The sequence below is a fragment of the Ovis canadensis genome, chromosome 24 (genome assembly GCF_042477335.2).
Source record: "Ovis canadensis isolate MfBH-ARS-UI-01 breed Bighorn chromosome 24, ARS-UI_OviCan_v2, whole genome shotgun sequence".
NCBI lineage: Eukaryota > Metazoa > Chordata > Mammalia > Artiodactyla > Bovidae > Ovis > Ovis canadensis.
The window spans coordinates 14,709,434-14,734,803 of record NC_091268.1 but is presented as its reverse complement, the minus strand read 5'-3'; the positions used below and the strand labels follow the sequence as shown (position 1 = coordinate 14,734,803).

Here is a 25,370-nt window from a genome sequence, read left to right as displayed (position 1 = left end):
GTGAGATTAAAACAAATACCCAACAATGAGAAACCAAAGATGAACCCCAGACAAATGGCAGTTACAAAATCAGGCAAATAATAGTTAAAATAATGGAATATACACATCTATTGATTTTTGATTGATGTGATAAGTTTCCATTATCCTGAAAGCCCCATTATAATGTATGCCGTCTGCTACATGATGGTGTCATTAATTTTCTTTATTGGGTTTTTGCTTGAGGACCGTGTCGCTTCCAGTGCATCCAGCCCTGCACAGTATAAGGCTTCCACAGTGACTCAAGGATCTCATAACAAAGCCTGTATCATGCTTTTTATGATACTCTATTTTTTTCACTATGGCTGCCAGCATTTGGTGGGTGATTCTTACCATCACGTGGTTCTTGGCAGCTGTGCCAAAGTGGTGTAGTGAAGCTATCGAGAAGAAAGCCTTGCTCTTTCATGCCAGTGCGTGGGGCATCCCTGGAACGCTGACCGTCATCCTCTCAGCGATGAATAAAATTGAAGGTGACGGTATCAGTGGCGTGTGTTTTGTTGGCCTCTGCGATGTTGATGCCCTGAGGTATTTTGTTCTTGCACCCCTCTGCCTGTGTGTGGTAGTTGGGGTTTCACTCCTTTTGCTGCTGCTGCTGCTAAGTCGCTTCAGTCGTCTCCAACTCTGTGCGACCCCATAAACACCAGCCCACCAGGCTCCCCTGTCCCTGGGATTCTCCAGGCAAGAACACTGGAGTGGGTGGCCATTTCCTTCTCCAATGCATGAAAGTGACAAGTAAAAGTGAAAAATGAAAGTGAAGTTGCTCAGTCGTGTCAGACTCTTCACGATCCCGAGGACTGCAGCCCACCAGACTCCTCCATCCATGGGATTTTCCAGGCAAGAGTACTGGAGTGGGGTGCCGTTGCCTCCGGCATTATATCCCTGAATAGAGTGCGAGTTGAGATTCCATTAGAAAAGGAAAACCAGGATAAACTGGTGAAGTTTCTGATCCGGATTAGTGTTTTCAGCACTCTGTATCTTGAACCACTCAGGGTTGTAATTGGATGCTACTTTTATGAGCAAACTTACCATGGCATCTGGGAAACAACGTGGATACAAGAATGCTGCAGAGAAGATCACATTCCATGTCCATATCAGGTTAGGGAAACCTTGTTCTAAATTTCAAAATATTTAACAGTGAACAGAGCTCATCTTAGCTTGTTTTTTTTTTTTTTAACTCTTCATGAAAAACCTGAACTTTAAAATTTTAAAGTGAAGTTAATGAACAAATTTATTGTGGTAAGAATGTGATACACTCGTTTCTGTTAACATCTTCCTTTCAAAAGATCACTTTCTTGAGTCCAAGCCATGGGCTTTTAAGCAGTTTACTTCTGATATCACAAAATAGTTGCTTGTTGATTACTTAGAAGTCTGCAGGTTTGAGGGGAAGATGTTGATTAAAAGACAGTGTCTGTGGAAATTTTACTGATACTTAGAACAGGAGTTTTAACAGTTTTGGAAAACATTCGAATGCATTTGTACAAACAATTTCATCTTTTAGTTGGTCTTAGTTTTTCTTTTTTGCATACTGAATATTTTGTGATTTACCTTTTAATTTAAAGAGATCAGATAATCATAGAATTTTAGATCTAGAGAGGACCTGAGAGATGATTTATTCCAGTTCCCTCTGTAATTTAGAGTTCTTAAACATCTGTCTCATTTGAGGCTTAGAAATGTTAAGTGGCTTGCTTACTTTATTAAAGTACTTATGCATTATAGATAACTTCTGTTTACTTGTCTCTTTCCCCTAGTAGAGTTCCCCTAGTGAACTCTTTAAACGCAAGAACATGTTTTTCAAAGCATGTTTTATAGGTTAGTAGATGATGGCACTGAGAATGGGAATGTGTAGATTGAGAAGAAAAGACATTTTTGAGAAACGTTCCAGTTTTCCTGGAAACAGGAGTGTGTGATTAGCACATAGTCAATTCTTGTAAATACTTCATACTGAAAATGCCAGCTCCTTTTTCATTTTGTGGTATAAATAATTCTACACAAAATTACATTTTAATTATTATATCATCATCATTTATATTATATATAATATAATATTATAATATTACAAATATTCGCTGCTGGCTTTTAAAAAACCTGTAATTAAGGGACCAGAAAAAATGAATAATTGAAATTTTAGTACATTTCTTGATAGAATTGCTTATTAAAAACTCTGAATATGAGTTTTCAGGCCTGAAGCTAAGTAATCAAATTTTGCCTCTAATGAGAGAGAAAGAGAGGATTGAATTGCATCATGTGCTTCTCCATGTAAGGTTTCTAGGATTCCCAATATATATTATCTTAGGACTATAAAAGAAATAATGTTTGGCTCTGAAAGAATGACCTGAAAAATACCAGACCTCAAACATGTAAATCAGTAAATTGGAGTAGTTGTGATGCTACGACTTTTCTAAGAATCTTTAGCATCTTTAGAACCAGTTTGAGCTATATAAAAATCTGTGTGTGTATTCATTTGTTTACAGTCATAGCTGCTATAAATGGTTTTAATTTCCACAACTTACAGAAATAATGTTGGATTTCCAACATCCTAGAAAGAATAGAAAATGGTATAATAACTAACGGAGTTATTAAGGTATAAAGTCTGGGTCAGGAATCCTGGCTTCATATCTCACTCTTATTATTTACTAGTTTTATAGTTTTTGATCAGCTTCACCTCTTTCCACTTCAATTGCTCATCTATAGAATGAGTAATGGAATCTCATAGTAATAAAAGAGAAATCGTGTTAGATAGAAATAGTAGTAGACTCTGTCTCCTCTGCATGCAGTTAGAAGAGTGCCTTCTGTATAAGAAGTGCTCGACTGTTTGTCCTGTTACTCATTTTTTCATTTATTGTTGCTGCTGTTGCTGGTATTTACACACACACGTGCGTACATAAACTGTTTTTTAAACCATTCAGTACGAAACTTTAGCAAATGCCATGTTGAAGTTACTGAGAATATACATGACAGTGTGTGTACCACCAACTTGTTCATTGTAACTGCAGTAGAGAGATTTAATGGACAAATGCACTTTAATGCCTTTACTCATTCTTTTAGTGAGGGACATAGAGTTCCAAGTGTTTTACTGTTGTGATACCTATGTTCCTTGTACATCACCAAGAATGTTCATGGGTTGGATACCTAAAAGTGTAGTCGTGGCATTTTAATATACAGGCATCTTCAGCTCAAGTGGTCCTTTTAATTTCCACTGGCAGTATAGAGTTGGGATTCCCCATTGCGCCCCATCTTGGTGTTCTCAGGCTTTAGAGTTTTTGTCAACCTTTGAGACAGTATCTCAAGCCTGTCTTGATTTTTGTTTTTATTTCCCTTGTGCCTCGGTGTTTGCCTATGTTTATTGGCTGTTTGGGGTTTGTCTTCTGTGATTGGCCTATTTGTTGCCTTTGTCCTCTGCTCTGTCAGGTTATTTGCCTTTTGTTGTTATTCTTGTTTTAATTCTTCTTCAGTTACTTGCATTGCACATATCTTCTCCTGCTCTCTAGCTTGTCTTTTCACTTTGTGTTTTCTTTGCGTTTTGTGTTTAAGAAATCCCTGCCTGCCTCTAAAAATCATCAAAATGGTCTGCTGTTTTCTTCCAGCAGTTTTTTCTATTTGATCTTTAATTCACGACTCTAATCTCTTGAAATTAATTTTTATCTATGTTATGAGTACCAATTTTAGTTTTTCATATAAATGGTGCATCCGTTTATCAAATAGCCCATGTAAATACTAGTGCATTACTGTAATATACAAGTTCCATTTTTAGGCTCCCTTATTTACTGCTCTGTTTGAACAACCTTGTTTCAATCTCACATTTCCTCTACCTTATGCATCTTCAAAATTATTTTAACTGTTCCTGGCACTCTTCTGTTTGAATTTTGGAATAATTTTTTCATGAGAATCAGGTTGTATTTTGTTGAAATTGTTTTAGGTTTTAACTGAATGCAGGGGAAATTTCTATCTTTGTGATACTGAGTTTTAGTATCTTTTTGTTTCTTTATGTGTGTATTCATTAATTTGTTCCTAGGTACCTTACAGTGTTTGTTTCAATTGTGAATGAGATCTTTTCTAGTTGGTTATTGCTGGTCTCCAAGAATGCCACTGAGTTTTATATATTGACCTTATCTTGAGCATCCCTGCTGAACTCTCCTGCTAGCTCTAATTGTGTGTAAATTCTCATATGTCTTCTTTGTAGAAATCCTGTTGGTGCAAGCAAGGCCAAGTTCATATCTCACATTCCAGTTCCTATGTTCCATTTAAGATTTTTGTGCCTATACTCATGAGAGATACAGACTGCGACAGTACTAGTTTTTCTTTTCTTGCCACGTATTTTTCCTTTCTGGTGTCAAGGATGTAACAGCTTCATCAAGTGAGGTCTTTTCCTCCTGTTCTTTGAAACAGTTTTTACAATGAATAGGGACTGTCTGCTCGTTGAAAGAGTCGGTATTTCATCCTGTAAAAATCTTCTGTCATGGTATCTTTGAAGTAAAGAAAGAGACACTTCATCTTTCCAAACCGGAACTCTGCGATTCTCCGTTCCTCCCTGTCTCCTGGCCTTCGGCAACCACTGTTCTACTTCATTTCTCTGTGACTGTGACTGCTCTGGGTGCCTCATGTGAATGAAACTCAGACACTAGAATTACAGTGTTAGTTTTCCTTCAGGATTTCACTGGAGAGGAATGTTAGACAGACTTGTAGACTGAGCCGAGAGCTATTGAATTCCTATTTGAAGTAATATCCATACATAATTGAATGCGATTTTCTGTTACTGAGCATGCCTTAAAGAATGCGTGTCAAGTTTTGAGGATAATTCCTAATGAGAGGCTTTTAAAATGTATTAAGCAATGATGTTATCCTTGAAGTAGCCTCCTCAGGTGTCTTGGAGAACATAATATTTGAATAAATGTTCACGTGAATATCGGTGGGGTTTCTATCAGTGTCATTTCTTATTAATGAAACTTTCAAACATTTGAAAATTGTTTGCGGTAGTAGATCACATTGTTTCAAAATACCCAGTTGGGTTTCAAGTAAGTTGCACGTATTTAAGTCCCTGATTTGAAGAAAAGTGGGCTTGTGTAAAGTATTTTAAAATATTTAAAATGAATGTCCTTGCTGAAAACAGGAATTCACTGTTGGATTTTAAAATGCTTTACACCAACTGTTTTTAGCAAGAACAGTTTTTAAAAATGTGTGTTAAATAATTCTTGAGAAAGTAATATTTATTGTCTGAAAAGAGTTGGTCATGAACTATAGCTTGAACTTTCAGAATAATGTATATTTTACAGTTTAAAATCAGTGAAGTTTATTCCTAGAATATGTGTCATCTTATGTATTATTTAAGAAACAGTAATTTTCCAGGTACTTAGTTTTGTTTTTTTTGTTTTTTTTCCTTTTAAAGTATTTCCTTCTATTTGTTTAGGGGCTTCTGAGAGGCTCAAAGCACTTTATGAAAGAGTTAAACATTTCAAAGTTTGAAGATATTTCTAGAAAGCCATTCACATGTAACATATTTATTAAAAACATGGGATTTAAAGTCCCGTCTGTAACATTTTGAGTCTCTGTTTCCTCATGTAAATATAGGGAATAATACGTTAAATACAGTAATATCTACCTCATAGGTGGCTGTGAAGATTAAATGAGAAAATAAAGTTCAGCCTCTTACTAGAATGCCATGCAGAAAGAAAAATTTCATTATTCTGTTGTTGCAAGTACATAATTCCTGAGGTTTAAAAAGAATTGTTTTTATATTCTGTATTAGAATCATCATTTTGTCTTTTAAACATTGATTTTCAAAAGAACATGTTTCCTTTCCTAACGTTTCCCCCTTTGTTTTTCTCTCTTTCATCCATCTAATCCAACTATCTATGTCCCGAGGAATTTTGATACTAGAACCTGTGTTTCAATAATAGAAATGTGTTACGGTAAGAGAAGCAGCTTAGCCAAGACTGTCAAGTTCACAGTAGAGGCATTTGTAGAATTTTTAAAAAAATTATTTGTGTAGAAAACACAAAAAACCCATGATTTCTCTTTTCAGCCACAGAAGGCAGCCCATCTGTTGTTTATCTAATCTTGATTCGGAAACATACTAAAATAGAATAATAGCATCCTATCTAACTTATGATTTTAGCTTCATTTTCTGATAACAGTGTTTCCCCTTCACCGGACAATACCAAAAGGAATCAGCATTGTTTATGAAAGGACCATAAGGAAAATGGTATGTTCTGCTCTTCCAGCATGAATGGCAGCAAATAATTCTCTATAAATATATAGTATATACGACTAATCTTTTTCTGTTCCTGCTACTAATGTTTAAAGTGGTAAGTATCCTGCCTGTGACTTCCTAGCACCAAACTGATTTTTCCGCAAAATTGTTCAGTGCCTGTAATAGAGGGAAAGAGGGAGAGTTACAGAGAAATTATTCTAAGTCTCTTACAGGAAAATATTTTGAAATATTATATTTTAGAAGTATCAACTATTAAATTTATTTTCGAAGTATTGATACTATTAGGTACAGGCTGTAAAATGCTACCAAGGGGCACTTTTGGATAAATACTTTAAAATATACAAGTCGTTTTGGCCTCTGCTAAACAGGCTAAGTAGCTTAAGCCGTGAGTTCCGTTTTAGTCTTAACTCAGATAAACTGGTGGTGGTGGTGGTCATTTATCAAGTCGTGTCGGACTCTTTGTGACCCATGAACTGCAGCATGCCAGGCTTCCCTGTCCTTCACTATCGAAGAGCCCTGTCTTTGTCTCTTTTGGGCTACTGTTACAAAACCCGTAGACTAGCTGATAAACAACAGAAAGTTGTTTCTTGTAGGCCTGGAGGCTGGGGAGTCCCAAGATCACCAGCAGGTACCACGTCTGGTGAGGCCTGTTTCCTGGTTCCTAGACTGCCTGCTGCTTCTCCCTGTCCTCGCAGCATGGGAGCCCATTCCCTCCTGGCCTGACCCCTCCCAGAGTGCCTGCCTCCTAGGATCATCACCACGTGCGGGGTGAAGTTTCAGGGCCCATAAACCATCAGCTGATTGCAATCCCTAGGTATACCCTGCATTGTTTCAGTCCTTTGAAATAATTCGAGCTTTCCTAATGGCCCAGTATATATTCTTTTTGTTATATGTTCCTTGGGCTCTTGAAAATAACATGTGTCCGTGGGAACGCAATGTTCCGTGTGTATCAGTTACATCAGGCTTGTCACTCATGTAATTCAGACTCCGGTAGCCACGCTGAGTAAAAGCAGAAGAAGGTGAAATTACCTGTAATACATTTTATTTTAACACACCCCAAATGTTATCATTTCAGTGTGTAACCAACATGATAAACCCTAATGACGTAGTTCACATTCTTTTTTTCACGCCAAGTCTTTAATATCCAGTGTGTGTCTCAGGCTTGCAGCGCATCTCATTGTAGAGCCAGCCGCATTTCAGGTACTACATGGCTGCAGGTGACTACGTACCAGGGGGCCCGGTTCCACGAGAGATGTGCCTTTAATGTCTCCCACTGGGGTTATGAACTCGGCTGTTACTCCTTTTCTATTTCTGTCAGTTTTTATGTATTGATATTTTGAGGTGATGTTATTAGGTACACTCAAATTTAGAATCCTCATCTTCTTGCTAGACTGCACTTGTATCAGTATGAGATGCTCCGTTTATCGCTAGAGATGCTTCTTTCTTTAGACGCTATTTGACAGTGATGTTGCCACGTCAGTTTTCTGTCCTGGTTGGCCTGGGTATCTTTTACTTTCGCCTGTCTAAAACACCTTCCATCTTAACATGGGCCTCTGTGAAGAGCGTATAGTTTTCACTGGAATCAGTTTGCCACTTTATCTTTTCATGAGAGTATTTGCTGTGTTTATAATGCTGATATTCAGTGTGTAGACACCCAGTTGCTGTGTGTTTTCTATTTGTCCCCCCTAGTCTGTGCTCTTTGCTCTTGCCTTCTTTGAGAAGTATGAGGTGTTTCTCTAGTTCTGGGCTCCTCTGCCAGGTTGTTGGGTTCACATTCGCAGACATGGCGTGTGTTTTACATTCAAGCCTAACTTAGTACTCTTACTGCCTCCCTGACACGGCTGTTTCCTCCTTGTCACTGTTCTCCTTTAAACTGTTAGATATATTTTTGGCGTTAACATCATTGTTTTGTAGAGTTAACATTCACCCTCACAGTTACCTCACTGTTGGTCTTTACTTGTTTTTTATATTTCCGTCAGAGACTACTTTTCTTTTTCCCAAAGCACTGCCTTAATATTTTCTTTAGTTCATGTGTGTGGGTGATGAGTTGTGTCATTTCCATTTGCCCTAAAAGTCTTTATTTTGCTTTCACGTTTGAAGAGTGTTTTTGTTGGGTGTAGAATTCCAGGTTGGGGGTTATTTGCTTTTCAGCATTTTACAGATGCCAGTCCATGATCTTCTGACTTCCTTGTTCTGGGAAAGTCAGCTCTCAGTGTTGTTGTGCTATTCAAAGCCACACCTTTTTTCCTGAGTGCTGGAACACTTTCTTCTTGCTTTAGGCACCTGCAGAGTTGCTGAAACTAATGTATGGTTTTCATTTTTGAGTCACTGGTCTGATTCTTGAACCAACTCCTTGTCAGTCAGTACAGTCGCTCAGTGTCTGACCCCTTGCGACCCCATGGACTGCAGCATGCCAGGCTTCCCTCACCATCACCAACTCCCGGAGCTTGCTCAAGCTCATGTCCATCGAGTCGGTGATGCCATCCAACCAGCTCATCCTCTGTCGGCCCCTTCTCCTCCTGCCTTCAGTCTTCCCCATCATCGTTCTTTTCCAGTGAGTCAGTCCTTCGCATCAGGTGGCCAAAGTATTGGAGCTTCAGCATCAGTCTTTCCAACGAATATTCAGGACTGATTTGGGTTAGGATTGACTGATTGGATCTCCTAGCAGTCCATGGGGCTCTCAAGAGTCTTCTCCAACTCCCCAGTTCAGAAGCATTGATTCTTTGGCGTTCAGCCTTCTTCATGGGCCAACTCTCACATCCATACATGGCTACTGGAAAAACCATAGCTCTGACTAAATGAATCTTTGTTGGCAAAGTTATGTCTCTGCTTTTTAATATGCTGTCTAGGTTTGTCGTAACTTTCCTTCCAAGGAGCAAGGATCTTTTAATTTCACCATCTGCAGTAATTTTGGAGCCCAAGAAAATAAAGTTTGTCACTGTTTCCATTTTTCCCCATTTATTTGCCACGAAGTGATGGGGCCGGATGCCATGATCTTCATGTTTTGAATGTTGAGTTTTATGCCAGCTTTTTCACTCTCCCCTTTCACTTTCATTAAGAGGCTCTTTAGTTTCAACCCCTGGAGGCATTTCTTAGTCCCCTTTCTGTCTTTTCTCCACCATGAGGGTCCCCATTGATAGTTTTTAACAACGTAGTGTAACGACAGGCTCCTTCAATATATTTTATACTTTTTCCCTCTTATATATATATATATTTTAAACGATTGATCTTTCAGTTCACTGATCCTCTCCTCAGCTACGTCCAATCTGATGTTAAGCCCAGAGACTGAGTTCTTACATTCAGTCACTGTTATTGTAAAGTTCTAGAGTCGGTTTTGATTCTCAGAAATGTTTCCTTTTGTCCAGTATATTTTCGAATTGGTGACGTTTCCATCTGTTACCTCTAGCATACTCTGATATGCTGATATACATCTGATGCCTCTGGATCTGGTTCAGTTCCTTTTCTCTTGGTCCTGTTTGTTGTTACACCCTCTTTTGCGTTTTTGGTTGCCTGTTGGACATTATGTTTGGAAAACCCTAGAGGTTCTGAGTGATGCTGCCTTCTCCAGAGTTTCCTCTGATGCAGACCTCCAGTGGGGACAGAGCTGTCTGTTCACTCTGGGCCTGAGGGACTTGAGGCTGGGGGGTCCTTGTAAGCTCAGTCTCAGCAGCCTTCACCTACCTTCTCCCACAACCCCAGGGAGGAGCTTTCCAGCATCTCAATCTGGAAGCCTTGGGTACCTCCCTTCTCAGCATGTTCTGAAGCCCACCGACTGTCTCGTGAACACCACGAGGTGACTGATACTCAGCGCTTAGCCGGTTTGGGCAGAGTATTGGGTACGTTTTCTGACATCCGGACTGACTCATCAGGCCTGCCCGCCAATTTTTGTCTCCCAGCCCAAGGAAACCGTCCAGAGCTGTGTTAGCCAGCCCCCTCTGCTTGACTTTTTCCCTGCCTTTTCTTCGCAGAGTGGGCTTTGCTCAGATGCCCCGAGGGAAGGAGCGGCCCTCTCAGTCTCCAGCTCCTTCACTGGGCTTCCCTTTTGTTTGAAATCTTAGATTGTGGCTGCCTAAGGACCTCTTTTAAACTGTATTTCACTTTTCTAGCTCTTGGTAGGCTGACCTACAAGTTGTTTGCGTCTGTCACTGGAAGTGGGAACTCCCTGGGGGTCTTCTGTGATCTGAAGCCACATGTAACAGGCCCAGCAATTGTATTGATCAAGGTTATTTGATACCGGGGAAAACAAGAACCAGGGGTCCTTGCTTGGTACCCACGGTTGTGTTTCTGATCAGAACCCCCAGCTTGCCCGGGCTGTTTCAGTGCCACATGAACTTGGGAAGGAGGTAGAGCAGGCGGCCCACATGGCCTGGAGACAGAGGAGCCGGCCTGCCCTCTTCCCTTGCCCCTGCCGGCCCAGGGCAGGCCTTGCGATGCCAGGCTGCTGGTGGTGGAGGAGAAGGCTGAGGAGGGAGGGGTGACGTGACCTGTGTTCTGGGACATGGTCACATGTGGGTTTTCTTTTTCAGTTTGAAAGAATGACTGCTTTTAGTCTTCCCTCCAGTTTCACTTTAAGGTTGAAACTGAAGATTTAATTCTTAAACTTGAGCACAGAGAGTTTATGGTCTTTTTGAAAGCAACAGTTGAGGTTTTAAAAACACATCTCAGAGAACTCCACTAGATAAAGCCAAAAGCAGAACGTGTTCAGGGTGAACTGCGGGCGGGACCCCAAACTGCAGTCTGTCTCTCCCAGAGTGTGTAATCGCTGAGATGGGTGGATATAGGACCCCAAGCACCCTGGGGACTTGAGGTTCTCAAGTGACAGAGGAGGTCCGGGCTGAGCCAGGAGCAGTGGGGCCTGTGCCCTGGCGAGTGGAGAGCCGCGAGGGTGGGAGTGGGGCCAGGAGAGGGGTGGGAGACTCGGGGGCGGAGGGTGGGGCAGCACCTGGTGGTGTCTGGGAGGTGCTGGCTATCGCGGCTCATGGCAGGGACACCCTTGAACCTCCACCGTGCTACCCCCATGGGTCAGAGTTGTCTGGCAGCCCAGGATGGAAGTTTAGAGGGTGAGTTCACGGCAGGTTGAATGAACCCCTGTACCCACTGTGGGTTCATTTTAAGGGCCTAGAGTGAGGTTGGTCAAGCCCTTGCTGAGCTCGAGTGAGGGAGTCTGACAGGGAGGACCGAGCTCAGGGTGAGAGTGAGGGGCAGCTAGCGTGGTGAGTCCTCCTCAGCCGGGTGGGATCTGGGGACAGCCTTGACTTCAGGGGTGCCTTTCAGTAGCCTCCCTGGAGGCTTGTTTGGGGGGTTAGAGGGGGGAGAAGCCCGCTTAGAAGACGTGCTCATTCCCAAGGGTGGTGGTTTCTGAAGCAGTTTATACTGGTCAGTTCAACTGTGACCCAGTATCTTGCAGGGTCATGTTTCACAGGGGGCCTGAGCCATGGGCACAGCCTTCCTTCTCCCGCACCCTACACTCCCCTGTCGTCTTTCTGGCAGCCCCTCCCCCCTCTCTGCACCCTTGATGGTGGGCCTGAGCCCAGCGCCCCCGTTACCACGGAGCCCCTTGTGACTGAGCGGGTTCCGGTTCTGGGCTCCTGGGAGACGTGCTGGAGGCAGAGCCTTGGTGCCATTTCTCCTTGAGACAGCGGTGCGGGTGGTCATAGTGTGAGAGCAGTGGTCCTAGTGTGAGAGCGGTGTGTGTGAGAGTGGTGTGTGAGAGCGGTGTGGGTGAGAGCGGTGGTCGTAGTGTGAATAGTGGTGGTCGTAGTGAGAAATTGGTGGTGCTAGCTCGGGAGCCGAGGTATCCTACCGTTAAACAACGGTTGCCCCCGAGTGGGGGGCTGCCCCCATCCGCGAGGATGGGTCGCCGAAGGGCCCACCTGTGGGCGTTATTCCAGTGCTGCAACCCCAAGGCACAGGCCAAGACAAGGAAGAACTTGGCCTCCGCCCAAGTCCTGGAAGGAGAGGGGCCTGAGGTGAGAGCAGCCCGCAGCTGGGCCCGTCGGACTGGCCCTCACCAGCCAAAGCGTCGGGGTTGTGTTTCATTTCATTAGCAGGGCTGTGGGCCCTGTCAGCCTGGGCGTTTTGGCCTTAGTCCGCAGTGTTGACCCCAGAGTTTACCCTGTAAGACGCTGTGCAGGTGCTGCGTGGAGGGTGGGCGGGGACCCCACAAGAAGGGAAACGCTGGCTGGAGGAATCACTGGGGCACGTGGACTGAGCTATTGAGTCAGTCCTTGATGCAGAAATGCTAAGCCCCTTAACGATTCCCTCTTCCAAAGAAAGCATATACTGGCTGGAGTAGTCTCTGGGGCATTAGGATCCAGCTAGAGAGTCAGTCCTTGAAGTAGAAAGGCTAAGCGCATTAAGGTCTCCCATCTTCAAAAGCACAGAGCAGTGTGTCCAGTATTTTAATCACGGGTACCTACTGCTTCCGTGTCTGACATACACCCTCATAGCTACACATGTCTACTACATGCCTCTCACGAGTGCTGGGCACTGTTCCTGGTCCTGCACACTCAGTGTGTAGTAGGGGATACGTAGCCCAGGATTTTTTAATTTCTGCAAAGAAAAATAGAACGTGTGGTCAGCTTGAGCAAGTTCACCACGTGGACGACCCCGTGTGCACGCAAATTGTGGCAAAATACATATAACATCAATTTTACATTTTAACCAGTGGATTGAATGTCTGGGTGGCTTCCGTGGAGTCAGGCTAACAGATGGCCTTGGGGTGCCATCTGCCTTTTTCCCAGAGGAACACTCCAAAGCCTGGTGGCTTCCCTTTTTCCTTCCTTCTCCCCAGTGGCTCTAGGTCACTGGTCTGTGTGTCCTTTAAGAATCTCTTTATCCACTTTGTTGTTAGGTTTATCTTTTGGAAAGCTTCTCAGATGTCCTGGGCCTTGAGAAGGCAGGCTTGGATTCCGGGTTCTCCCCTACCGTGTGCCTGCCAGGTCGAGGGGGAGGCTGAAGGCCGGTCTGAATTATAGTGGTCTGTGTGGTCTTGGGGTCAGTGGACCCCCTCTTCTCTGGAGGGGCTAGGAGAGCCTTTATGTGGAGCCTGGAGAGACTTGACAGAGCCAGTCTTGACAGTCTCACTGTCTTTTTAAATTATGTTTGCATTTAGTTTCTCATTTCTTTGTTTTTTAGGAGAAGAACATACAAATACTTAGGGAGCATCTTCGGAGACGAGAAGAAGAAATATCAGTGCTCAAGGCTGAAATCAACAACACCAGGGTCAGAATGGGGATTCTCACGTGTTGACATTTGCCCCGTGTGGGTCACCGCTAGCCTCCGTGTTGCTGTCCTTAACCTCTGTCTGATTTTCAAGTCATTTTTCACATCTTCCCACTGAGCAGACCTGGGTGGATCAGTTTGCGGTTCTCATACCTTGTTTCAAAGTTATGATGAGACTTAATGTAATTTTAGTACATTTGAGGAGGGAGTGCTCTTAACTTAGATTTTTGTCCACACTACACTTTGTGAGGGATCTTAGTTCCCCAACCAGGGATTGAAACCTGTGACCCCTGCAGAAGTGTGGAGTCTTAACTACTGGGCCCCTGGGGAAGTCCACTCTAAATTTCGACGGAACTGGCGGGATTCCGACGTGCCTTAGCATATTTCTGGCTATAGCGTGAGGTTGAGAGGAGTTATCGGGCCTGAATTCGAGCAGGAGGTTAAAGGTGCTCCTTTGGCCCCGCCCTGCAGCTGCTGCTGGACCACCTGGAGTTCCTGGTTTCCCGGTACCAGCCGTCCTTCCAGTTGACGGCGGGCAAGCGGCAGGCACAGTCCCCAGCCAGCATGACCAGCGAGGTGGAGGTGCTCAGGGCGCTGAGATTGCTCTTTGAGCACCACAAGGCCCTGGATGAGAAGGTACCAGCCCCCCAGCCATCCTGGATTTGTACACTTGCTGCCTTGTTTGGAGGGTGATGCACTTATTTATGTAACTAGTTGACTTTTGAGCTTCTTGAATCCTTGTATATACATTTTTTTTCTGTAAGAAGTCAGAGTTTTATATGGTTAAAAAGCATGGCCTGCGTACATGCTCAGTCATGTCTGAATCTCTGCAACCCTGTGGACTGTAGCCCACCACGCTCCTCTGTTCATGGGGCTTCCCAGGCATGAATCCTGGAGTGGGTGGCCATATTCCACTCCATGGAATCTTCCCGACCCAGGGATCGATCCTGCCCTCTTGCTTTGGCAGGCGGATTCTTTACCACTGAGCCATCTGGAAAGCCCCCAGTTAAAAAGTATTAGTTGGCATGAATGCCTCGAGTTGTATTATATTCTGTATATCAACTTGCAGTGAAAAACTGGGTAATAGAATTTATTTAGGATAACATTTTGTTCGCTCAAGCTTAGAATTTAAAGCTGTTAACAAGATTTTCTTGACGTTAAGATCAGTGAGAGACATTAACGGTATTCTATTACAGTATCCACGTATGAGGGTGAGTATACACTAAGAGTGTACTAACGCACATACACACAGCAACACACAGTGACTCGGGCCCTTTGATTTGAGTTGAGAGTGTGGTTATGCGTACGCTCGAATTAGGTGCCACACATAAAGAGGTAAGCTTGATCAGTCATCCTGGAATTTCAGTTAAGGGTTTGTCCTTTGAATCCTTTCATTTAAAAAAGAATGAAGGCTGTAGTGGTGGGCATCAGGTGTTCTTTCTCTTTCTGATTGAGGACCCACCCACCTGGGTTATTTTAATGACTAGTAAACTAGCCTTGTGGCTCAGAGCTGCAGGATGTCTTCAGTACCCCTTTGTCCAGGAGATGACAAATTCTGACTCTAATCACCTAGTGGTATTTGGGATGGATAGCATCCCCATGTATTTTCTTTCTATGTTGTGTTTTCAGTTTCGAGTTGAGTTTTTCCAGGTGGGGTTTTGCTGTCTTTACTTATTTGTTTAGTCTGATTCCATTTTTTGGTTTATCCACATTTCTCCAGAGTCAGGGCTTCCAAGTAAAATTGGGTTCAGTTCCTGATAGACTTGAGCTGCCCTGAATGTTGCTAACGAGACGTGGTCCTCTCATGCCCAGGTGCAGACTGCGAAGGAGCAGGACTGGGAGCGTGCGCAGCAAGCCAGCGTGCTGGGGGACATGGCCGAGGTGTTCCAGAGTGATGAGGGCGTGTCTGACAGCCAGGGCGACAGGGTCACCCTCTTCAGCCCGGCCACTCAGCTGTCGCCCAGCAGGCAGGCCGATGCCAAGACTCAGAGTGTGAGGCTGCAGGAGCAGCTGGACGCCATCAAGGAAGAGATCAGGTGGGTGATCCCAAACTCAGCTCCCCGGAAACTCGGTTTCTCTGAGGAGCTGCCTTCTCCTAGGGAAGTCTGAGTGTTCCATAGTAAGAAACCTGACCTCAGGTCTGCTTCAAGAATTTTCAGTTTTGAGATTGCCCTTGATGATAGAGCTCGGTCAGCCAGGGGGTTCTGTCCAAAGCGTTTTGGGGTGTCCCCCCTCAGCTCTGAGCCCCAAGGTGGGTGAGGTGCCGAGGCGGTGTCCGCTGTGGCCCGAGCACCCTCCTGTGTCCTCAGAGCCCACCAATTTCTGGTGAAAGGCCACCTGGAAGAGAAAAGCTCAGGTTTTGGGGTTGGCAAATTCTGACTCAGATGTGCATTTTCAGTTTTCACTTAATAAACAGTGTGAAGATTGGCTTGTTGTAAGGCAGTGGTCCAAGGACATGTGTTTGAGTTTTTCTCATCTCATCAGTATATTTAAGATGTTTTCTTTAGACACCATCTTGGCAATGATAACAATTTACAAAACGGGATAGAATCCAAAGGCCTGTCTCGTGGTGAGCAGGGGCCCTTGGGTCTGGGTGCAGCCGGGTGGCTGGGGGCCCCGAGGCCTGCCTGGTGCCACACCCACACAGCTATGCCCGTGTCCCGAGTCCATGTTCAGAGTGGCCGCAGGCCGGTGACCCTGCACAGGACCAGGCAGAGGCTCCTTCTCAGACTGTTCTCATCACGTCAGCCCAGGCCGAGGTGCCCATTTCTGTCCACCGAGTGCGGGGGGCCGGGAGAAAGGCAGGGGGCGAACGGGACAACCAGCAAATGCAGGTGGTGCCGCCTGCCCATTTGACGGCGAGACAGACGGTTTTGTGGGCCGTGTTTGAGCACAGACGTGATCAGAATCATGGTCTTTCCATGTCCCCTCAGGAAATGTGGAACGGTTATGTATTAATATTTTTATTTTTACAGCAAGTTGTCATGTAAAAGTGATTTTCCTTATGTGACAAGTGACTTGATATAAATGGTAGATTCTGTCCATCAACTTGTCATCAACAGTGAAAAACTTTCAAGTTGTATATGTGGAAGTGAAGCTGGAGAGTTTACTTCCTATAACAATGTTTTATTTTAATTTGAAAATCATTTTATTTGCATCATCATGTATTTAAACTGCTATATAAAATCATCCACAACACATTAGGGGAGAAGAGCAGAAATCGTGAATTCTAGGTTAATGCAGCACATTGACCTGAATCCAGAAACTGACACAAAGCTGGTGCAGAACTTCCTCAAGAGATGCGTTTGTACATATTCAAACTTACATTAAAAATAAAAAGAAAGATCAACTCAGCACTTCATCTGGTCTGGAGACTTGTGTTTAGAAACACCAGCTTGTTCGTGAATTGCTGTTTTGATTGTACCGAGTTCCCGATTCCCAGTGGAAAAGACTTGCGGCACTGACGTGTATCTCTGCCCTGAGAGCGGGGAGGTAAAGGTTGTCAGCATCAGGCATCTCCTCACAGGAAGAGCGTCGCCACCAGGGCCCCTTCAGAATGTTAGAGGAAAGACATGAAATGAAGAGTGAATGATCAGGGGCCAGTTTGTAAGACTCAATGCTAAGTTATTATAAGTTTGAGAATATTCAAAAGAGGAAAAGTCGAACCTTTTACTTGAGATGTTAATTGAGCAACTGTTTCTTGAGTTTCTAATCATGACACAGAATGCCAGCCTAATTTGTTGTCCAGACACGTTTCTCTGCTGACAAGGGCAGGTGACGGGTTTTATTCTATTTTAGTTTGGTGGAAGAAGAGAAGGAGAACACGGAGCAGCGGGCCGAGGACACTGAGAGCAGGGAGGGCAGGGGGCGCTTAGGCAGCCTCCATCGTTGTAAGTCGGTGAGCTCCCTCAACCTGCTTGCTGGTTCCTCAGCTCCCGGCTCCTGCCCGCCCCTGCCCAAGCCCAGAAGGAGGCGGCACTGCCCGGCGCAGCAGGGAGACCGGCTGGGCATCATGACTGTGGTATGTGTCTGCCTCCTCCCTGCCCATCCTTCCCCCAGGAAGTGGGTTTTCTTTATTTTGTTTGTTTTTTGCTTTTTCTCTTTTTACTTAGAAGAAAATCGGGTACATTTGATGCACTCAGAGGTCTACACTTTTTTAAACTGCCTAGTCTTTAATCATTCCACAATGGCACAGCAATGAATTAGTCTTGATATTTGGACCACAGGCTTAGCCCATCATCATGAACTCAGCCAGAGCCTGCCTCTGTGTTGTTGGACCTGGCCTGTGCTGGGCACAGCAGCTTCAGGGAAGTTTCTGTTCTCAGGGAGCAGACAGCTTCGTGAAAGTAACCATAGGCAGCCCTCATGGTGTGGGAAGCCGTCCAGCACATGTTCCATTGGGGCTGCCTGGCTGCAGGGTGCAGGGCATGCGGTGGGAACAAAACCAGGAATCTCCATGGTCTGCTTGCGGATGGACCCGACCGCGGGCTCAGGCCAGCTCTGCGTGTGAAACCAGGTTAAGAGTCCGGTGCCCCAGGGCCCCAGGGAAGAGGTTGGGCTGCCTCACTTATCTGAGTCTAAAAATGGGATGACGACCTAGGGCTGTTGGTGACAGAGTGTGCGGCTCCAAAGCAGATGTTCCAACTTTCTTGCGTGTTTAGCTTGGGTTTTGTGAGTGCATTGTTATCCCATGAAATCACGTGTACAACACTGCTTTGTAACTGGACATGTATTATCACATTCTTCTGTGACCACCCATTTCATGTTGGCTGCATTGTTAGTCAGGTTATCATTAAATTAACTGTGAATCCTTTTAGTGGCCTGTGAAGTGGGAACTAGTCCATTTTGTGGTCTTTTGACACACTGTTTTTATAATTTGCATCATTGGCTAATTAGTTGCTATTTAAAATTCTTTGAGGATTTCTCTGTGGTCTCATGCTTGATTTCTTTCTGAATATTTGTTACAGAACAGTTCTGTATGTTTTCCTTGCTGTTGGAGTTCTCTGGCGGTCTGTCTGCTTTCATCATTGGTTTAGATTTCCTGTCTCATCCTGTTGTCTGCTTGGTTGTCATCAATCCAGACCCCTCCCCCGCCCCCGAGGCTGTAGTTTCCCATCCATCTCCCCTCCCCCGTCCCCCCGCTTGCTCTGGTCATGGCCATGCTGTGGTCCACAGCGTGTGTGCCCTTGTTGGGTCTGTGCTTTGTCTTCATGTCTCATTAAATGGTGTTTTTCCCCATAGCAGTAAGTTGAATTGGTGAATCACTATGCAGTTCCAGGAGAAGGCAATGGCAACCCACTCCAGTATTCTTGCTTGAAAATCCCATGGACAGAGAAGCCTGGTAGGCTGCAGTCCACAGGGTCGCACAGAGTCAGATACGATTGAAGCAACTTAGCAGCAGCAGCAGCAGCATGCAGTTACAAGCATAATGTAGATGGATCCTAGACTGCATATCATGTATAATTCATAAATGAGATTGTGCTTACATAAAGAAATGATCCTCTTAAGTGTAGAATTCATGGACTTTTAGATATGCAGATGACACCACCCTTCTGGCAGAAGCGAAGAGGAGCAAAAAGCCTCTTGATGAAAGTGAAACAGGAGAGTGAAAAAGTTGGCTTAAAGCTCACCATTCAGAAAACGAGGATCATGGCATCTGGTCCCATCACTTCATGGGAAATAGATGGGGAAACAATGGAAACAGTGTCAGAGTTTATTTTGGGGGGCTCCACAATCACTGCAGATGGTAATTGCAGCCATGAAATTAAGACGCTTATTCCTTGGAAGGAAAATTATGACCAACCTAGACAGCATATTGCAAAGCAGAGACATTCCTTTGCCAACAAAGGTCCATCTAGCCAAGGCTATGGTTTTTCCAGTGGTCATGTATGGACATGAAAGTTGGACTTTGAAGAAAGGTGAGCGCTGAAGAATTGATGCTTTTGAGCTGTGGTGTTGGAGAAGACTCTTGAGAGTCCCTTGGACTGCAAGGAGATGCAACCAGTCCGCCCTAAAGGAGATCAGTCCTGGGTGTTCCTTGGAAGGACTGATGCTAAAGCTGAAATTCCAGTACTCTGGCCACCTCATGTGAAGAGTTGACCCAATGAAAAAGACTCTGATGCTGGGAGGGATTGGGGACAGGAGGAGAAGAGGACAACAGAGGATGAGATGAGATGGCTGGATGACATCACCGACTCAATGGATATGTGTTTGGGTGAACTCCAGGAGTTGGTGATGGATGGGGAGGGCTGGAGTGCTGCGATTCATGGGGTTGCAAAGAGTCAGACATGACACAGCGACTGATCTGAACTGAGCTGACACAATCTCCTTTCTGTGTTGCTGCTTGTATTTAAGAGTGTAAATCTCATCAGCTTTTGCGCAGTTAATGTCTCTATTAGACTCTAGAAACGTGTCTTTTACGGTTAATAAAATGTAAAGACGGCACCTGCTATTATGCTAGCTTTCATTCTTATTTTCACAGGAAGCCTGTTTTAATGAATTTATTTTGAGAAGTTTTAAATCAAATTCTATGTCAGGATTTTACATTAATGTCCAAGAGGTGGTTAGATTTGTTCCATGTTAAAATAGGTATTATGGTAACTTCCTTATCAGTTAATTTACTAATTTAAAGTATAAGATGTTTTTATTAAGGGAAAATAACTTATACAGAAGTTTGCCTGAGAATAGACAAGTGTTAAGGGCCTTTGTTGTACGGAATCCTGTGCTTTAAGAAATCATGATGATGTAATAGAATTGTATCTTCCTGAGTAATAATTTCTAGTGTTTCTCTAGTAAATCTTGAATAGCTTATTTAACTTCTGTGGTCAAAAAAATGATCTGTTTCCAGTCACGTGTTCTCTGAATCTTCATGTCACTTACACGTTTGCCCTCATTTTTGCTTTCCTGTATTTGCCTATTCGGATGCTTGAAATTTTAGCTTCAAAGTCGCAGTGAATCTGGTTTCTCTTCATTTCTTTGCATGCATCTATCAGCCTCATGATTTAAGGAAGCGGTGTCGAAAGGTAAACTATTCAGTAGTTTAGCAGTCCTTTCTTTCTCTGTGAAGTATTAAAAGTCCTTATGGTTTAACGTGAATGAACACCATGTGGTTATGTCCTGGTGAATAACAGACGTTTTAATGGAAGTAATGAAACTGACCCACCACTTAAACTGTGTTGATGGTTCTATTGGAAATAGGTCATTCGTTGGGACAATTGTAACAGTTTGCCTTTCTCCCACTTGTTTGCCTTCTGATCATCTCATGGTTGTTTATAATAGACATAGTATTATTTATTATTTTTAAAATTTTCTTTAGTTATTTTTTTGGCCATGCTGCACAGCTTATGGGATCTTAGTTCCCCAGCCAGGGATCAGACCAGTGTCCCAGCAGTGAACGTGCCAAGTCTTAAGCTCTGGACCACCATGGAATTTCCGCTTAGTGTTTTCTTACAAGGAATGACTGAATGAGAGCCATAGATGTTAGATTTGCGGGAAGCCAATTTAATGATGGTGGGTCGCAGTGTGCAGGAGACTTTGTGTGCCAGGCTCGTGCTTTCCGCGTCTGTCATCTCATCCCCAGCTGAGGTCCAGGCTGCTGCTCTCCCTGTTCAGGAGACATGGACACTGAGGCTTAGCGAGGCCGGTCACCCTGCCCAGGCTCTCATACCCAGCAGTGCGATGCGGACTGGTCTGATCAGAGCCTGGACACTTAACCGTGGTGCCGTCCAGCCCGCTTTCCTCCAGACGCTCTCGTGTCCATCATGGCATCATGATGGAGGGAGCCTCAGGAGGGAGCTCGCTGCCTCTCCGCTCGGGTCACTTGGATGAGCCCCTGTAGTTGGAGTCCACTGCCCCACGGGCTGGCCTTCATTGTCCCTGTCCTGCTCCCAGCCCGCTGACCGAGCACTCCTGGGCCTTCCCGCAGGACTGGGGTGGCCGAGCTCCAGTTCAGCCCACTCAGTGCCCGGGAGCCCTTCTGCTGGGCTCAGAAGAGCAGCGCCGTCCCCCTGGGGTTGGTAACCTGGGTGTGCCGCTCGCCCACTCTGTGGCCTGCTTTGCCCTCCTGTTAAGTGGACACGGTGCTGCCCATCCTGGCCACGTGGGCACCAGTGGGGCAGCTCCCATCCTGGGGGAGGGCGGCCAGGCTGCGGACCCAGAGGCCTTGCTCAGGAGGAGGCCCGGGATAAGGGGCTGGCGTGGTCCCTGACCTTGAGGCAGGTGTTTGTCTCCACTGAGTCCATAGTCAGCCCAGGTGCGTCACTTCCCTCCTCTGTTCGTTGTTTTCTGATTTTTAGAAATGCTTATTTTAACTTGAATTTGAGATTGATCCCTGTTCAGTTCCATGTGGATAATTTCTAGGTTCTGTAGCCTTCTGGTGTCAGAGGGTTCTTGTTAGAGCACAGGGGAGGGTGCCCAGTTTATCCAGCTGCTGTTAACAGAGTTCAGCTGTGTTTTGCACTAAGTCACTTTGTTGTTACCAAGCTCCTGTGGGGCTGCACGGGACCAGTATTCTTTAGTGCTGCTGCTGCTGCTGTGTCCCTTCAGTCATGTCCAACTCTGTGTGACCCCACAGATGGCAGCCTACAAGGCTCCCCCGTCCCTGGGATTCTCCAAGCAAGAACACTGGAGTGGGTTGCCATTTCCTTCGCCAATGCATGAAAGTGAAAAGTGAAAGTGAAGTCGCTCAGTCATGCCCGACTCTTAGCGACCCCATGGACTGCAGCCTACCAGGCTCCTCCGTCCATGGGATTTTCCAGGCAAGAGTGCTGGAATGGGGTGCCTTTTTCTGTATTCTTTACAGAATCCCACTGAAAAGGCACAGGATAGTTGGTTAAACAACGCACTCATTGTTTATAAAAATGCATGCCATGCATGTCTCCTAAAACTTTCCCTGGCTTAACCACACACCCAGATGTATCAGTGAGACCTGTCTGGACCCTGAGGGGTTAATCTGTTCCCCACAGTGTCCTTCCTGTCCTCACACCCAGGACCAGCAGAAAAGCTAGGAGTCGAGGAGAGATCACCTTCATTTGGGTTTTTATTAGTTTATTTGTTAATTGAAAGATAATTGCTTTACAGAATTGTCTTTTCTGTCAAACGCCAACATGAATCAGCCATAGGTACCCATATATCTCCTCCCTTTTGAACCTCCGACCCTCTAGGGTGATACAGGATCATCTCGAAGTGAAGACCTGGGGGTGCTTTATGGAAACCACTCTGAGCGCATGACCCTCAAACTGCGTGTAAGTACTTCAGTGTGTGGCCCCCAGTCTGTCTGTTACCGAGAAATGTGATCCAGGCGCGTGGTGTTCGCGTGGAGGTGTAGGTACCTTTTCTGTTTCTCTTGTTGTCCTGGGATCCAGTAACCTGCATCATCTCTCCAAATGACCTTGGGTGGTGGCACAAGCTGTATCTTTTTCTCCTTCAAACAGAAAGGTCTGGACGGCTTTGCTGAGAGGTTTCGTACTCTCGCTGTGGTGCTTCTGAGCAGCATCCTGTGATGAGGACAGTCCTTTCATCAGAGCAGTTCATGCCATGCAGGGTTCACGGGGCCGGCGTCGCTCTGCTGTCCTGCCCGGCAGGGCGGTCTGGTCGCTGGATTCCAGGGAGGGCAGAACCAGGCTGCAGGGAGGCTCCCGTCCAGGGTCTCTGCACTCAGTCAAATGCTCTCGCTGCCCCATAGCCCCGCTTCTCTTGAACAAGACAGTCTTTAAGGTGGCATTAAGCTAGAACAAGGGTTTCTTTTTGTAATTGTGGGAAAGCATAGCTAATAGATTTTCAGATAAGATTCTGGTTATAACGTAAAGCCTGTGTGATTGCCATTTTCAAAACAGTCTATTGTTAGCCAATGTTACACTTATCTCACTCCCTCAGCTTCCAGCTTTCCGGGAAGAGGTAGGAGAGGATGAGACTGCTATCAAATCTAAAACCTCGACCCCTGCCACGCCGCAGTCCCTTCGGCTGGACCGCCTGCACACGGGGTCGCTGCGCACAGCCAACCAAGAGGACATCAGGGACGCCCACAAGTAAGCGGCCTGTGTGCGCGTCCTCAGTTTCAGGAGCCCTGCACCTCTTGTCTTCAAAGAGTTGCGAGGATGATTTTAAAGGAATACCATTGGGTTCAGTGCCTGTGGTTAGTGGTGAACTTCAGGTGCTGGGGAAGAAGAGCGCAGTGACCTCAGTGATTTTAGAAAATGTCCTTCTCTGGAGATTGACTCCTGTGGGAGCTTTCTTCCTGCTCGTGAGAGAGGTCTGCCTGGCCTGGGGCACGTTCCTGCCGGTGACGGCCCCGTGCCTCTCGGGTTCGCTCTTGAGGGTCCCTCCCTTTTCCTCAGGGGTCTCGTCTCAGGAGACTCTGTCCCCTCCTGTGACGGACACTGTCCTCATTCAGACCTCCACCTGGGCTCCCGTCCTGAGCAGGGCAGCACGCGATCGGGGGCACGTGTGGTCACCTGACCAGCAGCCCCGCACGGTGACCATCGCTCTCCTGCCACGGCCAGGGCCCGTCACCCTGCAGGAGGCGGGGGCAACCGCCCAGAGCAGGGGAGCTCGCCTTCCCCTGGAGCGTTGTCACCTGCCGAGCAGCGACCCTGAGGGAGGGTCGGGGCGCCCTCTGCACCAGCTGGCCTGGAGTGAAGCCCTCCTCGGGGGAGAGCTCGAGGCAGAGAATCTCAGCTTCCCGGGGCGGTTGTCTGTGCCCGGGAGCCTGCACTGCTCGTGTGAAGCGTGTTTGGTGAAGGAGACCCCACCGTCTGCTGCAAGGTTGAGGCGCGGGTGTTGCTGGACACCCGTTTCTCTCAGTAGCCCTTGTGGAGGGGTGTGTGTTTGCACGAGGGTGCCTGTTAAAGGTTGTTTTCTCTCCCCAAAGCTCGACAGGCTCTGAGGACAGCCCCGAGAACAACCCCAGCAATAGCACCAGCAGGCAGGACTCGCTGCAGAAAGCCCCGAAGAAGAAGGGCATCACGTCCTCCATCCGCCGCTGGTTTCATAGGAAGGAAAAGGGCCGGCCTGAACACCCCGGCAAGGAGGCGTTAGCACCAGGTGGGTGCTTCACTGTTCAGAGGGAGAAGGGCCTGCAGGCATGTCCCTTCTGTGTCTCCCCCATTGTCCCTACGAGGCTCCTGTCACTCACGCTGGGGGTCCTCCTGGGAGCCGGAGAGGAGGAGGTGTCTGTCTTCTCAGTGGGTCTGAGATGATCAGATGAGTTAGTGAGTGGATGGATGGATGGATGGAGGGATGGATTAGTGAGTGCGTGGATGGATGAAGAGATGCCTGGCTGGATGGGTGGATGAATGGAGCATGGAATGAATACAGCAGATGATTGTACTCCAATGCTAGAAACATATTCTACGAATTTGATTGAGTAGGAGCTGGGCAATGATTGTTTCCTCCTAACAGTGACACGTGTTTGGAAACGGCCTAAGTGCTCATCAGTGAGGGGTGAAATACAATCTGTGGACACCCCACAATGAACAGCCTGCCCTCCTTCCTGCCACCTTCCCCAGGAGCTCATCATGGGTTCTTCTCATGCCCCCCGCACCACCCCACAGCCAGGGAGGTCCTCCTGGGGTCCCCTCATCACACAAGGTTATCATTAGGCCCTCATCTCACTTGGCTTCATCTCCTTGAGGACAGTATGTTCCTGCCTCTTCAGCCACAAACCTGTTGAGTCTTGTTTGTGCTGGGTGTGGATTTGCAGGGGTAAGTGGAGCAGATGTGGTCTTGAGCACAGTTAAGTGGCAAGAGAGCAAAAGGAGCAGGTTATTAAATGCTATCCCTAGTATTAATAAATACAGTGCTGAGATGGATGGTGCATTGATTCTATACTGATGCTGTGTGTGCCCCTTACCAAGCAGGTGCTGCCCCCTCCGAATTTACAGAGGAGGACACAGTGACGGTCACG

At 45.9% G+C, this 25,370-nt stretch overlaps 1 protein-coding gene across 1 annotated transcript; it reads left to right on the top strand.

Moving 5' to 3' along the window:
* Window positions 1-120: 120 nt before the first annotated feature.
* Window positions 121-23,497, top strand: LOC138429719 (uncharacterized; the record flags this gene model as incomplete). Its single annotated transcript, XM_069571448.1, is given in 9 exon segments — window positions 121-327; window positions 329-619; window positions 901-1,131; window positions 12,136-12,213; window positions 13,940-14,104; window positions 15,281-15,504; window positions 17,267-17,489; window positions 22,630-22,710; window positions 23,342-23,497. Coding segments are annotated over 9 exon segments (1,656 nt in total), but the record flags the coding sequence as incomplete, so codon positions are not given.
* Window positions 23,498-25,370: the final 1,873 nt, after the last annotated feature.